We start from the raw sequence: 14,917 nt of genomic DNA, 5'->3' as shown, positions 1-14,917 counted from the left end.
CTTGAATCATGACCAAGAACACCACGATGGTGCAGATTGTCCTTTGTAGGCAACATGTCACGAAATAACTACCAAGCAAATAAAACAACCTTCAGAGGGACATCCTTATGCCAAAGGTCGAAAACTATAACCGGAGAATCGAAAAGAGGATGATCAATTAGGAAGCGATATGCACTCCGAACAGAGAAAACATTAGAGGTTTCCAAAGTCCAAAGCCATTTGTCATCCTTTTCGACCTGCAAAATAACATTGTGAAGAAATAATAACATATCCTCCAACATCTCCCCCTCCCACACAAACAACCTCATCCTCCAACTCCACGCCCCTCCCTCTTCACCCCAGCCTAACCGATACATTTCAAAAACTGATAACTCCTAAAACATCGACAAGTCATATAAACGACTAAACCTGACACGAAACGAAACTCCACCAAGCCAGACATATGACCAAAAAAGAGTGTGCTTCCCGTTGCCAAGAGAGCGGCTTATATTATCACTAAACCAACCCTCCCGACACAAAGCATATATGTCACGCCACCACACTGAAGCCTCTCGGCCACCCCCCCCCCCCTGAATGTGCCCTCCCTGCACGCCATACCTCGAGGCCAACACCCTGAACCACAAACTACTACTATCTATACCGCCAACCCCACCTACCTAACAAAGCTAAATTAAACTCCCTAATTATCCTTACCCCTAAACCGCCAACCTCCTTACTCCTGCAAACAGTGTTCTAGTCCACCCAAGATATTTTCATGTGGTTATCACTCCCCCCCCAAAAAAAAAAAACATGTTAAAATAGATTCAATAGAGGAGACGATACCTGACGGAGCCTTGAAAAAACAAAGAGCATAAACAGGCAGCGACGACAAGACAGACTTTAGAAGCACCAGACGACCACCCAAAGACAAATGTTTTGATTTCCAACCCGACAGTCTAGCCTTAAGGCGAATAATAATAGGCTCCCAAAAATACAAGCGTCTTGCGTTTCCACCAATATATATACTCAAATAGATTCTCAAAAAGCCCAAGTCGATTGTTGTACTGTGTAATTCTTCCTTCCCTAATAGATTCTCAAAAATCGAATTACCCAAGTTTTAGTTGAGCACAAATACAAATTAAAAATATTTTGGCATGTTTTTGTCTATCTTGATCGAGCAAGAAAATTACTAAAAGCATTAGAGGGTCTGAATCACATACAAAAAGAAATACATAAAAGATAGTATGTGAAAGGGTAACTCTAAACTATCCCTATAGAGTATAGGCATTACAAATGGAGAAGGCTCATTCAATCATTGAGAAGTATAATTGGTTAAACTTTGACCATTCTTTGGAATGGCATCAACGACCGTATTACATTCCCTACGATGTGAGTACATTTGCAAGATAGGTTTTTAACTAAAGCAATACAATTGTTCAATCTAGTTCTCAAACTCTAAGGCAATCTCTAAGGGATAGAAGATTGCAAATTGAAAAATTTGACAACCATCAAGGAATAATTAATCCAATTTGCATCCAGTTAGGCTCCATTGCCTTCTCTATAGCTGACATTGCAACATAAAGCTCAACCATGTAAGACATATCATTGCCTATATTATGAACAAAACCTCCAAGAAAGGGAAAATTCTAGTTCCTAAAAACAAATCTAATATAGTCACACGAAGGAGATCCAAAAGTTGATCCATCAATATTGATTTTAACCCATCCAGACTGAAGAGGAACAAAAAACAACTTATGCGGAAGTCACCACTCTGCCAGCTCTTAGAGGGAAATAAAAAATCTGAGAAATTTTATCAAGAATTAAGAAGTTACTTGCACCTAAAGTTAGATGATTGATAAATTTAACTCAGGGGGAGCTTACAAACCTCACTGTAAGTTAAAGCTCTATCTTTTTGAGAAATTGTTCATCAATATGCTAATGTATAAATAAATTGTTGGTGTTTGGCATCATAAAAAAAGGGGAGATTGTTAGACCAAAATTGGTTGATATAACAAATCCCTTAAAGTTTTGATGATAACAAAACAATGTAGAAAGCATGTTTTAGAATAGTTGGGATTTTCTAATGTATATTTAAGTGTACCGGAAATTCTAAGTAAAAGTGAAGTATTGCCTCTGCACGAGTCAAAGCTCAAGAAGAGAAGTCAAAGATCTGAACTATCAGTCAAAGCCCTGGACTCCTGCTGCTATCTATACACTAAGTTTTTGGAAGCCTTGGACCTTGATGAGCGCATTGTGCCATAGATAAAGACAAAGCTTTGCACTTAGATTAAGGTCAACTATGGAAGTCAATATTGATGTACAATCATATGGAGTGAGATCCTCTGTACCAAGCATCTGACTCAAGTAAATCATTATCATTGTATGTAATGACTAGTATGTCAAAGAAGGAAAGTTTATTCGGACTTATGCAATTAAATTAAACTCATTTAAGATCATCATTGATGGAATTGAATGATTGAAGCGTTGACCTCCAACTCTCCATGATATCTCAACATTCATTCAGGCATTCAAAGACATGGATTTTTTCATCAATGATCATCTACTTCATCTCTATATAAAGGACCAAGTTTGATTGCAAAAGGTTACGACACAACACTACACTTAAGCGTGCATACAAAGTCAAACTTGTTCATATATACTATTGTAATTATATAGATACTTGTATATGTATATACCTTGTATTGATCAAAAAGAAAAAGAAAGGTATGTAAGGTTACACTTTAAGTGTACTGAGCTTCATATCTGTTTACTACTGCTGTATATTTCCTATTCACGTCTTAGTGTTAGGATAAGATATTTTGTTATAAGGGTTTTACCAATAGTACTTATTAACGATCAAGTTTATAACATGTCCTTGCCGTTACTTCAAAAAAAAAAAACTTCATGTGTAACACTATTCGCTTTAGTCTTTGTGAAATTATTCTAGATTTTTAGATGTTACCTTATAGATGTTGATTTATCTAATTGATGATTGGTTAGGAACTAGTCACTGTATTGTCAAACATGGATTTAGAAGTTCTCATGAGTTTAGCTCAGTTACTTTTAACAATGCATAAAAATAGAGAAATGATATTTGTACAACCATTTTAGTACAACTTTCTCTCTCACACTCACATTATGTTTTTATTCTCTCTATCTTTTTCTCTCTCCATTGTTTTTGACCAATGAGAAGAGATAACAACAAAGTTGTCTCAAAGGTTATACCAAAATGATTGTCAAAATATCACTACTTTAAAAATATACAAGGTTTGGAGTTTAAACTTCGACCACCGTAAAAAGAAAAAATAGACTTAGAAACTAGTTACTGTTTTGCCAAACAAAAACTGTAATTCAGTCAGCCAAATAGCAAAAGTTAGTATTTGAATGGGTCCCCCCCAACTATATTTGCATTATGAATTCGGTGCCGTCGTTATAAAACACCGACGGTGAACTTTGCTGACAAACAGTATGGTCGGCAAACTTAAATCACGATGCATGCATTAGTTCAGATATACTATTATTAATTTATTTGATCTAAAATGTGATCAATTTTTACAAAAAATATTTATATATATAATAAATTCTACTAAAACACGTCTCTCACTACACCATTTGTTGTCTCTGGCAACACTTTTTTAGGGAATGTGCAAAAATTGTCCCCTAAAAGTCCCTAAGGGGACGTTTTATGATCTTCTCTAGATAAAAATTTGCAACCCTTGGAAATCGTCCCCTTAGATACTTCTGGGGACGTTTTTGGAGCGTCAGTCTGTTATTTCTTTGGTAACAATCATGAATTGTCCCCTCAGATACTTCTGGGGACGTTTTTGGAGCGTCACTCTGTTATTTCTTTGGTAACAATCATGAATTGTCCCCTTGAATACTTTTGGGGACATTTTTGGAACGTTACTCTATTATTTTATAAAAATTTCAACAACATCAAATTTTTGGTGGCAATCTTCCCTCTAAACTTTGTTCACCAAAATACAAATTTTCCCTCCAATCATTCTTAAAAAAAATAAAAAAATCAAAACAAAATATTGCTAACACATCATGTAAAAAAATAAAATAAAATTTTTTTAACACATAATAATAATATATCTTTACGTAAAAAAAAATATAGTTTTTTATTTTGTAATTAACACATAGTAATAATTATAATAATAATAATAAATCTTTATTTTGTAAAATAAAAAAAAACATAATTTTTTTGGGATTAGTCACTTTAGTTCCTGAATCAGAAAAGAGTAGTCACTTAAGTACTTGAATGCAGAGAAATTGCAAAACAGTGCTTGAACGTAGACTCTGTTAGTCAATTTCAAGGATTAATGTGACTAACTGAGTCTAAATTCAGGGATTAAATTGATTAACGAAGTCTGCATTCAGATACTAAGTTGACTAACATAGTATACATTCAGAAACTATTTTGCAATTTATCTGCATTCATGGACTAAAGTGATAATTTCTTTCCTATTCAGGGACCAAAGTGACTAATTTTTTTTAGAAAAAAAACATAATAAATAATAATAATAATAATAATATAACATTGTAATATTGATATTATCGTTTAATTGATTAACATTGATATTAACGTTTTTTTTTTTTGGTAACAAAGGTAAAAAGGGAAAAACATTGATATTCACGTTTCATCTTTCCCTTTCTCTTTCATTTGAGAACACACGTTCTCTTTCTTCTCCCACCACAAGCCAATCGACCGGAACCAAGCCAACGCCGGCGAGCTGCGACCGCGACCGCGACCACTCTCCCTCCATCCATCACTGTTTTCAATTGGGTTTGAGTCAATACAAATTTCAATAGTTTCAAACATTCAACTTTGGCGACTCTATTCTACTCAACTCTCTCTTTCTCTGGTAGGTTTTCTCTCAGTCCTAGTCGCTTTCAATTCTTCTTTCATGCTTTCGAAATCGCTCTGCACTGTTTTTGTTTTTTATTTTATTTTGATTCTCAGTGAAAATCACTCACTTCGAAACCCTAGACCCTAAATCAATCTCCGAGATGGTTTTTCCTTCAATTACGTGTTACTGCTTGATTTCGATGCTAACATGTGAACGAGCACTGCTTTCTACAGTTTCGATCATCATTTTTCATCGTGTAATGTGTAATTTGATTTTACAAACAAAATTACTATTTCTGTGTCGTGTATGAGTTCACTGTTTTTGTGTCGTGTATGAATTTTCTACATGTTCTTTATTGATTGCCATGAGTTTTCCATCTTTAGTAACTTAGTTGATTGCCACTGGTTTCCAATTCCATCCGTTGTTCTTTAATTGAAATTGAAATTGAATGTAATTGCCATGAGTTTAGTTGATTACATGTTCTTTAGTTGATTACATGTGTAATGTTTGAATAATTCATTGTAGATTTGTAGTGGGATTGTGTTGTTTCATATTATGCATAAACAGTATGTCAATTTAAATCATTCTTCATTATATTGAAACTCAGTTTATGAACCATGTTTGGATTAGGCGTGACCCGTTGTCAGACACGCGTTGTGTTCGAAACCGACACGACACTGACATATATAATTACACATAATTATATGATTTTGTTAAATTAGTAGCGTGTTTTTGTCCGGTGTCGGTATCCGTATCCGTGCTTAATAGGTTCTAATTTAAGTAAAATATTGTTGTTGTATTGGCAATATTGGTGCTGAAGCGTCTTTGGTTTATTGCAACACTGTTCTACGTTTACGGCATTTTCGGGGTTGTTGCGTTCTTGCTTCTCTGTGTTGATGTATTGCTGCTTCTTGCGTTGGTGTGTTCAGGTATTATTTTCAAGTTTTTTAACTTCTTTGCTGCTGTATATGTTTCATACATGCTTAAGATATTATTTTACTAAAAATTGAAATGTTTGCTTCAATTTGATTTTGCCTCAGCAGCTTGTATTTTAGTTAAAAGTTAAAAGGGTAATATTCCTCAGCAGCTTGAATTTATCCTTTTAATTGTCGACTTAAAAAACTCTAAAATGTATATAATATATAATCTTATGTTTAGTTAAAATACTTTTATGATGCATTTATTAGGTTTATAATGCCTTATTGTAGTTATTCCCTTATAGGCTTACGGTAATAAACTAATAATAGGCTTATAGTAAACTTTTATTTCATTTTAGTAAACCAAACATGATAAAGAAGGATTGGGTGGCGTTGCCTCCACATAGTCAAAGTTACAAGGATGGTGTTAATTACTTTTTGGATATTGCATTCACCAAAGGAATGGTTGAAGAAGAAGAGATTTTGTGCCCCTGTGTTGTATGTTGCAATGATAGTTGGGAAACCAGAGATGTAGTGTTCGACCATTTATGTAGCAAAGGATTTGTAAAAGGATACATGGAATGGATTTATCACGGTGAAGATGAAAGTCTTATGGATCTTGATGGTGATAGTCATGACGAAACATCATCTCATGATGATATTAATGGGTTACTTTTTGAGACGTTTAAAGATGTCGCTGATGGAGGTAGAGTACATGAAGGGCTAAATGAAGATGCAAAGAAATTTTATAAACTAGTTGATGATGCAAATCAAGAGTTGTATCCTGGATGTGAAAGTTTTTCCTCGTTATCATTCACTATTCGAATCTACTTGTTGAAATGCCTCCATGGATGGAGCAATGCATCATTCACTGCTCTCTTAGAATTGTTGAAAGAGGCTATGCCAGATTTGAACATCCCTGTCTCTTTCAATAAAACAAAATCTATGATAAAAGATTTGGGCTTAGACTATAAAAAGATTGATGCATGTCCCAAAAATTGCATGTTGTTTTGGAAAGAGCATGAGAAAGATGACTCATGTCATATTTGTGGCGCATCAAGGTGGATAGAATATCCTGAAGTTGCTAATGAGCCTGACGAAATTAAAAAAGCTCACAAGGTTCCCGCCAAAGTTCTAAGACATTTTCCTTTGATTCCAAGATTGAAAAGACTCTTTATGTGTTCAAAGACAGCCGACACATTAAGGTGGCACTCAGATAAGCGTTCAAGGGATGGGAAGTTAAGGCATCCGGCCGATGCCAAAGCATGGAAAGACTTTGATGCAAAACATTCAGATTTTGCTCGTGAAACCCGTAACATCAGGCTTGGGTTGGCAAGTGATGGGTTTAATCCATTTAGGACTATTAGTCTTTCACATAGTACATGGCCTGTTGTATTAACAATATATAATTATCCGCCAAATTTGTGCTTAAAGGCTGAAAATTGTTTAATGTCGTTAATTATTCCTGGACCGAAGTCACCCGTAAATGCAATTGATGTGTATTTACAACCACTTATTGAGGAGCTGAAGATATTGTGGAATGTCGGTGTAGAAACGTATGATATTTCCAAAAATGAAACATTTCAAATGCATGCAGCTCTTATGTGGACTGTGAATGACTACCCTGCATATGCTATGCTATCTGGTTGGAGTACAAAAGGGAAGTTGGCTTGCCCCGCTTGTAATCATAAAACTTCTTCAAGATACTTAAAACATAGTCGAAAGATGTGTTATATGGGTCATCGAGTCTTTTTGGATTCAAATCATGTATGGAGATCAAATTCAACTTCTTTTGATGGAAAGCCAGAATATAGGTCTGCACCTTCTTTGTTAGATTCAAAAAAGATTTTAAAAGACTTAAAAAAGATCCCTGACATGTTGGGAAAGGAAAAAAAGAAAAAAAGGCTTGGTCCATTGGGGAAGAAAAAAAAGAAAAAAGGGCTTGGTCCATGGAAGAAAAAGTCTATCTTTTGGCAATTACCATATTGGAAGGACAATTCTTTGCGCCATAATTTAGATGTTATGCATATAGAAAAGAACATTTGTGATAATATAATCGGGACTCTCTTGGAGATTGAAGGGAAGAAAAAGGACCATGCAAAAGCTCGTTTGGACTTGCAACACATGGGGATTAGAAAAAAGCTCCACTTGAAAGCAACGAGTGATGGTAAGAAAACTCAAATTCCTAAAGCATGTTTCTCCCTAACAAAGCATGAGAAATCTGTTTTTTGTGGTGTTTTAAAGACAGTAAAACTTCATGATGGCCTTGCTTCTAATATTTCTCGATGTGTTCAAGTTAATGAAGGAAAAGTTTCTGGGTACAAGAGTCATGATGCTCATATTATATTGCATTACTTGTTGCAAGTAGCAATAAGAGGGATAGGCCCTAATCAAGTTGTTATTCCTTTGCTTCAGCTTTGTTCATTTTTTCGTTGTTTATGCCAAAAGGTTATAGATGTGAAAACTTTGGATCGCTTGGAAGTAGAAATTGCTGAAACACTTTGTCAATTCGAGCGTATTTTCCCTCCAAGTTTCTTTGACATAATGGTTCACTTACCAATTCACCTTGCAAATGAGGTCAGATTGGGTGGGCCAGTTCAGTTTCGATGGATGTATTACATGGAGAGATATTTGGGTGATTTAAAGTATTTTGTTCGGAATAGGAGGTATCCAGAGGGTTCTATCGCTGAAGCATACGTGGCTAAAGAAGGTCTAACATTTTGTTCAAGATATTTGTCTAGTGCTGTTGACACAGGGATGAATAGAATGACACGAAATAGTGATGATACTCCAAGCATAGGTCATCCAATTGGGGGAAAGAAACTAGTTTTTTTTGATCATAAGGATCTAAACCAGGCCCATGGCTACATTTTATTCAATTGTGATGAAGTGCAGGAATATATTAGGTACAATCATCTACTTCCTACATCATTTCATTGTCACAATAAGTTTTATTTTTCTGTTGTATTGAAAAATTATTTATTTATTTTGTAGAGAGCATGAGGTTAATGTTCATAATCCTAAAAACAAAAGAAAGTCCAGCAAAGCTATCAATCAAAGAGAAGATTTTATTCAATGGTTTGAAACACGTGTCATGGATGAGGAAGTAACCGAATGGTTAAAGGTGTTGTCTAGGGGGCCAAATGAGGTTGTTAAAAGGTAATCTGGTTATGTTATTAATGGATACAGATTTCATACAACACAACGTGAAGCGAGGCTTAAAACACAAAATAGTGGTGTGACATTAGAAGCGGTGACTCAAGTTCTTAGAAATGCAAAGGATGAAAATCCCAAAAATATTTGTGTGACTTACTATGGGGCAATAAAAGATATCATAGAGTTAGATTATTATGATCATGAAAAATATGTGCTGTTCAAATGTGATTGGTTTGTGGTTGAAAAGGATAAATATGGATCCCCGTGTGTTTACTTTAACAAAAAATGCTACAAAAATGATCCATTTGTGTTGGCATCTCAAGTTCAGCAGTGCTTCTATATTGAAGATCCTTTTAACAAGAACAAACACTATGTTTTGACAGCACTTCCAAGGGAATCATTTGACATCGGAGAATGTTTGAGTTCAGATGGCCAAGAATATGATATTCCAACAAATCTTGATATTTTAAAGGATGATTGTGAAGTGGATTTTGTTAGGAAAGATGTACCAGATGATATCTTTGAAATGCCTTTGTCAGAACTCCACAAGCAAAAAGCAATTGAAAGTGATCATAGTGACACGAGTCTTGAAAGTGACGATGAAACCACTGATGATTCTGATGATTCTAGTACTGATTAGGCAGTGTTTACAGTGTCTTTTGGGAGCTTTTTTTTTTGGACATTTAAACTGGGTTGTTGTGGTTGTTTACAGTATCTAGGTTCCTTTTGTGTTGTATTTGTGTCCTAGTGGCTTCTGCTTATATGTAGCACAACCCATTGTAATTTTGTTTTGTTTCAAGCAGCGCAACTGTTACGTCTTGTGCGGGTTGTTTTGCCTAATATATTTGTCAACTCAAAAGAAAAAATCCTCTTTGAACATTGATTGTATTGTATAATTATGTAATTTTCCCCCTTTGTAGTTCATCAATTTTTTTTAAATGTTTGTAGTTCATCATTGTTGGACATAATGGAGAATGTAAGAAGTGTGAAAGCTGGTGGTTCGCGTAGGCCTACTACTCAAAGTCCTGCTGAAGGATTTGATTTACCTTTTCAAGCTAGATCAAGCGTTGAGTTGAAAAAGATGTTTCAACATCAAATTAAGCAAGAAAAAATTGAAAAGTTGCATGAGAGGCTGCATGGAAACAATAGAGAAATGCCTCAAGGGATTATAGAAGTTGTAGACGGTAAATCTTTTCTTGTCTCGTGATTATGATTTTATAAAATTACATATGTAACATCTATGTTTTGGATTTCCTTCATATATATTTGTTCCTAATATTTTTTTTTATGAATTTTCACAAAATTTAGAAACACCAAAAAAAGGAACTCAGCAAGAACAAGTTCAAAAGGTTGACGGTAATTTGGAGAAAGATGCAATGACAAAGAAATTGAAGAAAGCCAAACTCTCGCAACCTCAAGCAATGAAAGATGGTGCACATCGTGACAAAGAAGTTGTACAACGTAAGTTTTGTTATTTGAGTTATGTATATTATTTTAAATTATTGCTAATATCTTTTGATGAATTTTGACTAAATTTAGAAACACCAAAAAGCAAAGGAACTCAGCAAGAAAGAGTTCAAAAGGTTGGTGGCGATTTGGATAAAGATGCAATCACAAAGAAAATTAAGAAAGTCAAACTCTCGCAACCTCAAGCAATGAAAGATTATGAACATGGTGACAAAGAAGTTGTACAACGTAAGTTTTGTTATTTGAGTTTTGCGGACTGTTGTATATATGTTGCATTTTTTCTGAGTGTCTTTTAGTGAAACCTAAAGGGAGTTAAATGTATTTTTCCCTTAAATTATTGCTAATATCTTTAGACTAAATTTAGAAACACAAAAGAGAAGAACTAATGGGAAAGCTACAATCAATGGACTGAATGAGAAACTACATGCAAAAAATAGAATTCTAGAGGTTGCTACAAAGCAAACAGAGAGGCCTAGGATTTTGCAACCACAAGCTAAGAACGATTTTGCTCAAGGTAATTGATATGTTTGCATTACTTTAAATTTTCTTATTCTTTATATGACATTATTTTGATGAGAAATTACATTGAAACTAGGAATGCTGAAAAAAAGAACTCATGAGAATCTACTAGACAACAATAGAGAGAAAATTCAAAAGGTGGATAAAACAGTTGCAAGGAAGTTACTTATTCCTTCCAAAATAGCGAAACCTGATAAACCTAATATATCTTTGGACACAATGATGTCAAAAACTGAATGCTCTAAAAAGGCAAAGAGGGTGCCTACATGCCCATCAATGTTGATTCATGATTATGTGGAACTTCACAAGTCAAAAGAGATGGAAGCAACCAAGTCAAACAATGGAGAAAAACCGGGAAGTAACTTTCACCCTAGCTCTAGTAAAAATCAGCCACTATCTGGCAAAAATAGAGTGGAAGATTCGAGAGAACTGGTAGTCAATGAAGAAGAGGAAAACACAAATAGAGAAGAAGAACAAGGTAATTAGTTTTGTATTTCATAATAATGATTTCATGTATTCTTTATATATTGGTAACCAACATGTGATATTGTTTTGTCATGTTAATTACTTTATAAAATTGTAGGAATATCTCAAAGAAAAACTCGCGGGAGAACTTTGTGCAGAAAGATTCATGCAAGAACTTTTGAAGAGCGAGTAGAAGTGACCTATAATGATGTTGATCAGCCTATCGGTCCCACTAAAAAAGTAGTATCTGACTTGAGCCTCTTCCTGGGAACATTGGCTAGGAACTCAACATTTTGTCCTCTAAAATATACCAACTGGTCAGGAATGCCAGAAAAAAATAAAAACCGTGTATGGAGATATGCTAATGTATATGGGTGTATCTATGAATTTAAATGTATAATTATTATAGTCTTTAATTTATTGATCTTGTGTTCTCTTATTCTTTTTTTTAGCGGAAGTTTATCTTGTCGGTTGAAGCACGAGATTGGGTTGAGACTACTGTTAGAGATGCATGGAGAAGATATAAGTACAAGATTAAGCAGCATCATTTTCTAAAGTATCCCAACATGACCGAAAGACTTAAACATCGTCCTCCAAAGGTGCCAATAGCTCATTTTAGGGCGCTTTGTGAATACTGGAGTAAGGAGCCTATACAAGTAAGATTAATATATTTTTTTAATGCATGTGCATAATTTTGCACCTTTCTATGTATGTCATAATCAAGTAAGATTTATTATAATAATTCTGTAAAACTTAAATGCAGGCATTGGCTGAAAGTAACGCTAGAAATAGAGCTCAACTGAAGTGGCTGCATCGAATGGGTCCCCAAAACTTCTCTCTGACTCGTGAAAAACTGGTAAATTTCGCGCTCAATTAAAGTATTCCTTTGATGATTGGTTTCTTTGAGCAGTTTTTTAATTCATGTCTGGTTTCTACGAGAGGCATTTTAATTCATGGGATGTTTTATTTTGATTCGTGCAGCGTGAAAAGGAAAAAAGAGAGCCCACTCAATCAGAAATGTTTTTTGAAACTCGAAAAGGAAGTAGAGGAAAACAATTGGATGAAGAAACTGAAAAAGTATTTGTATGTAAAAAATTACAGTTACGTTAAATTGTGTTTACTTAATATTGTTGCCAAACATTGTTTATAATATTAGTAATGTTTTCTTGAATATATTTTTTTGCTAGTCCCAACTTCAAGAAATGGTTGAAAAGAAAGGAAGTGATACTGAAGCTTTTAAAGCTGTTATGGGAAAGGAGCGTCCCGGAAGGTTACGTTGTTATGGGAGAACAGTAACTAAAACTTCCTTAAAGCGAAAGGTTGAGATTAATGCTTTGAAACAAGCACATAGTCAAGAGGTATCTACTTTGAGGCATGAATTTCAAGATCAGATTGATAGATTGCAAAATGCGTTTAAGACCGTCATACAACAATGCAATCCTCAATTAAATATGGTCTCAATAGAACATTTGCTTGGATTATCTCATGGAGATGCTAACAGCTCCCCAAAGGATAGTGGAGCACAAATGCATTCCTCTCCTTCAATTCATACTCCATGTCCTGAAAAGGTAACCATATATAGAAATATTGTTGATTATGTTATTGTAATTGAATTAAACTAGTTATATTTTCCTTGTTAATATATGCAAAAAGTTGTTAGTAATGACATCACTTGGAATGTAGGCAAGTGTCTGAAATTGTTAACTTGCGTATGTTGGGTCTAAATTAGAGCTGTGCGAACTTATGATTATGTTGTTTGGCTGAATTGTTTAAAATGCATGTCCAAAGTCGGATTTTGATTGTGTTGCAGAATTTTATGCATAAATTTTGTTTATGCAATTTGTGGTGTTTGTGCAAACTTGTGATTTATTTTTCTGCATTTTGTGTTTCTTTCTCTATTGCATAACATGGCATAAGTTGCAGAAACTTAAAAATGAGCTTGTAATGATAGAATAAGAAAGGGAAATGTGTAAAACAAGTTTTCTATGGTTGATGTATTTTGTTATTATGCAGCAAGTTATCAATGAAGATGCTGTACAGGATGACATAGATGAGGAGGAAGACGGAGATGATGAATTTCTTGAGGACGAATTTCTTGAGGACAACTTAAGTGATGAATTTCAGGAGGATGATGTAGATGATGAATTTCAAGAGGATGACCTAGATGATGAAATTCAAGAGAATGACATCGGTGATGAATTTGAAGTGGACGATTTGGCTAATGAATTACAAGATAAACTTGAATGATCGAGTTGGATGGTGTTTTATTTTGGATTGTAGTTAAGCCACTAAACTTGTCCGAACTTTAGTTTTGTTATTTTGCTAGGCTTATACTTCGAAGCATTAAACTTATCAAGTAATGTTTGACATTTTGATTACTATTATGTCTTGAATTAATGTTTGAACTATGTTATTATATTACTTCTTTTGTGGTTGCATTGTTAAATTCGATTTGTTTGAGTTATAATTGACAATTCTAATATTGCCTTTAAGCTATAGTTACATTTCTAAAATAATTGGAAAATTTTAAAATTTTACAAGGACACTCTAAAAATGTTGCCTGTAAGCTATGGGGACGTTTTTATGATTTCTTAAAGAATCAAATTTTAGGGGACGATTATTAATTGAAGCAACCTAAGGGGACATTTAAAAACGTCCCCTCAGAATCCCAAAAAAATCGTCCCCTATTCCTAAGGTTTAGGCGACGTTTTCAAAAACTGTGCTCAAAGAACATGAAAAATCGTCCCCAAAGACTATAGGCGACGCTCGTATAGGAGACGCCCGAAAAACGTCCCCTATACCTTTAGGGGACGTTTTCCTTAGTTCTGGCAACATTTTTCGATTGTTGTTAAAAAGGATAAATGGTGTAGTGTCTCTAATATAAAATAGATGACGATCGGACAACAAACTGTGTTGTTAAGCCCTTTTAAATAATTAAAAATAAATCCTCGTAAACACAAAATTTATGAATTTATTATGAGTCATGGACATTGTAGTGCGTGACCCTTTGAGCTCACCGTAGAAGATCAATAATGTATGATGTTAGGAAATCAAAAGTGTCAAAAGTAAAAGGTATAAAAGCAGTGGTTGAGCTAGATAAAAAAGTTTGGGATAGCTGCCATCAGAATAAACTAAAATATATAAGAAGTTTGGAGTCATTCATGTCTCTTCTGTGAATTCAAATTATAAGAAGTTTGATATCGTGACATGCTTAGTCAGCTTTTTGTTTAAATCCTTTGAGCAGTGGCGGAGCCAGACAAAAAAGTTTGGGGTGACCGCCATCAAAATAAACTAAAATATATAAATCATATTATTGACAACATCCTTGATTTGCAATAAACATAAAATCGATTATCACAAATTTAAAATACGTAATACATAGAGTCGATCGTTAAAAAAATTAAACTACAATTTATCAAAATGATATATAAGTCATAGTTATAGTATGACATGGTATTATGTTATGGGGTCACAACTCACAATACATAAAAAGTTAATACATTCCTTATTCACAGCTAATGCTACATCACTCTTGTTATCGGATCTCTGTCTAAAAAGGCT

General features: G+C 34.3%; 2 protein-coding genes across 2 annotated transcripts; both read left to right on the top strand.

Annotated features, from left to right (window-relative positions):
- Positions 1–4,608: 4,608 nt before the first annotated feature.
- Positions 4,609–13,777, top strand: LOC112420737 (uncharacterized). Its single transcript, XM_024780349.2, has 13 exons — positions 4,609–4,847; positions 5,653–5,761; positions 9,854–10,089; positions 10,214–10,366; positions 10,445–10,600; positions 10,737–10,886; positions 10,968–11,369; positions 11,475–11,722; positions 11,809–12,012; positions 12,120–12,212; positions 12,338–12,439; positions 12,544–12,924; positions 13,370–13,777. The coding sequence occupies exons 3-13, from the start codon at positions 9,873–9,875 to the stop codon at positions 13,601–13,603; spliced, it is 2,340 nt and encodes a 779-aa protein (XP_024636117.2). The 5' UTR covers positions 4,609–4,847; positions 5,653–5,761; positions 9,854–9,872; the 3' UTR covers positions 13,604–13,777.
- On the top strand, positions 6,119–9,545 carry LOC112420824 (uncharacterized). Its single transcript, XM_039832603.1, has 3 exons — positions 6,119–8,655; positions 8,744–8,908; positions 8,939–9,545. The coding sequence occupies exons 1-3, from the start codon at positions 6,119–6,121 to the stop codon at positions 9,543–9,545; spliced, it is 3,309 nt and encodes a 1,102-aa protein (XP_039688537.1).
- Positions 13,778–14,917: the final 1,140 nt, after the last annotated feature.

This window comes from Medicago truncatula, chromosome 4 (assembly GCF_003473485.1).
Source record: "Medicago truncatula cultivar Jemalong A17 chromosome 4, MtrunA17r5.0-ANR, whole genome shotgun sequence".
NCBI lineage: Eukaryota > Viridiplantae > Streptophyta > Magnoliopsida > Fabales > Fabaceae > Medicago > Medicago truncatula.
The sequence above is the reverse complement of the archived record's forward strand: the minus strand, read 5'-3'. Positions and strand labels throughout refer to the sequence as shown.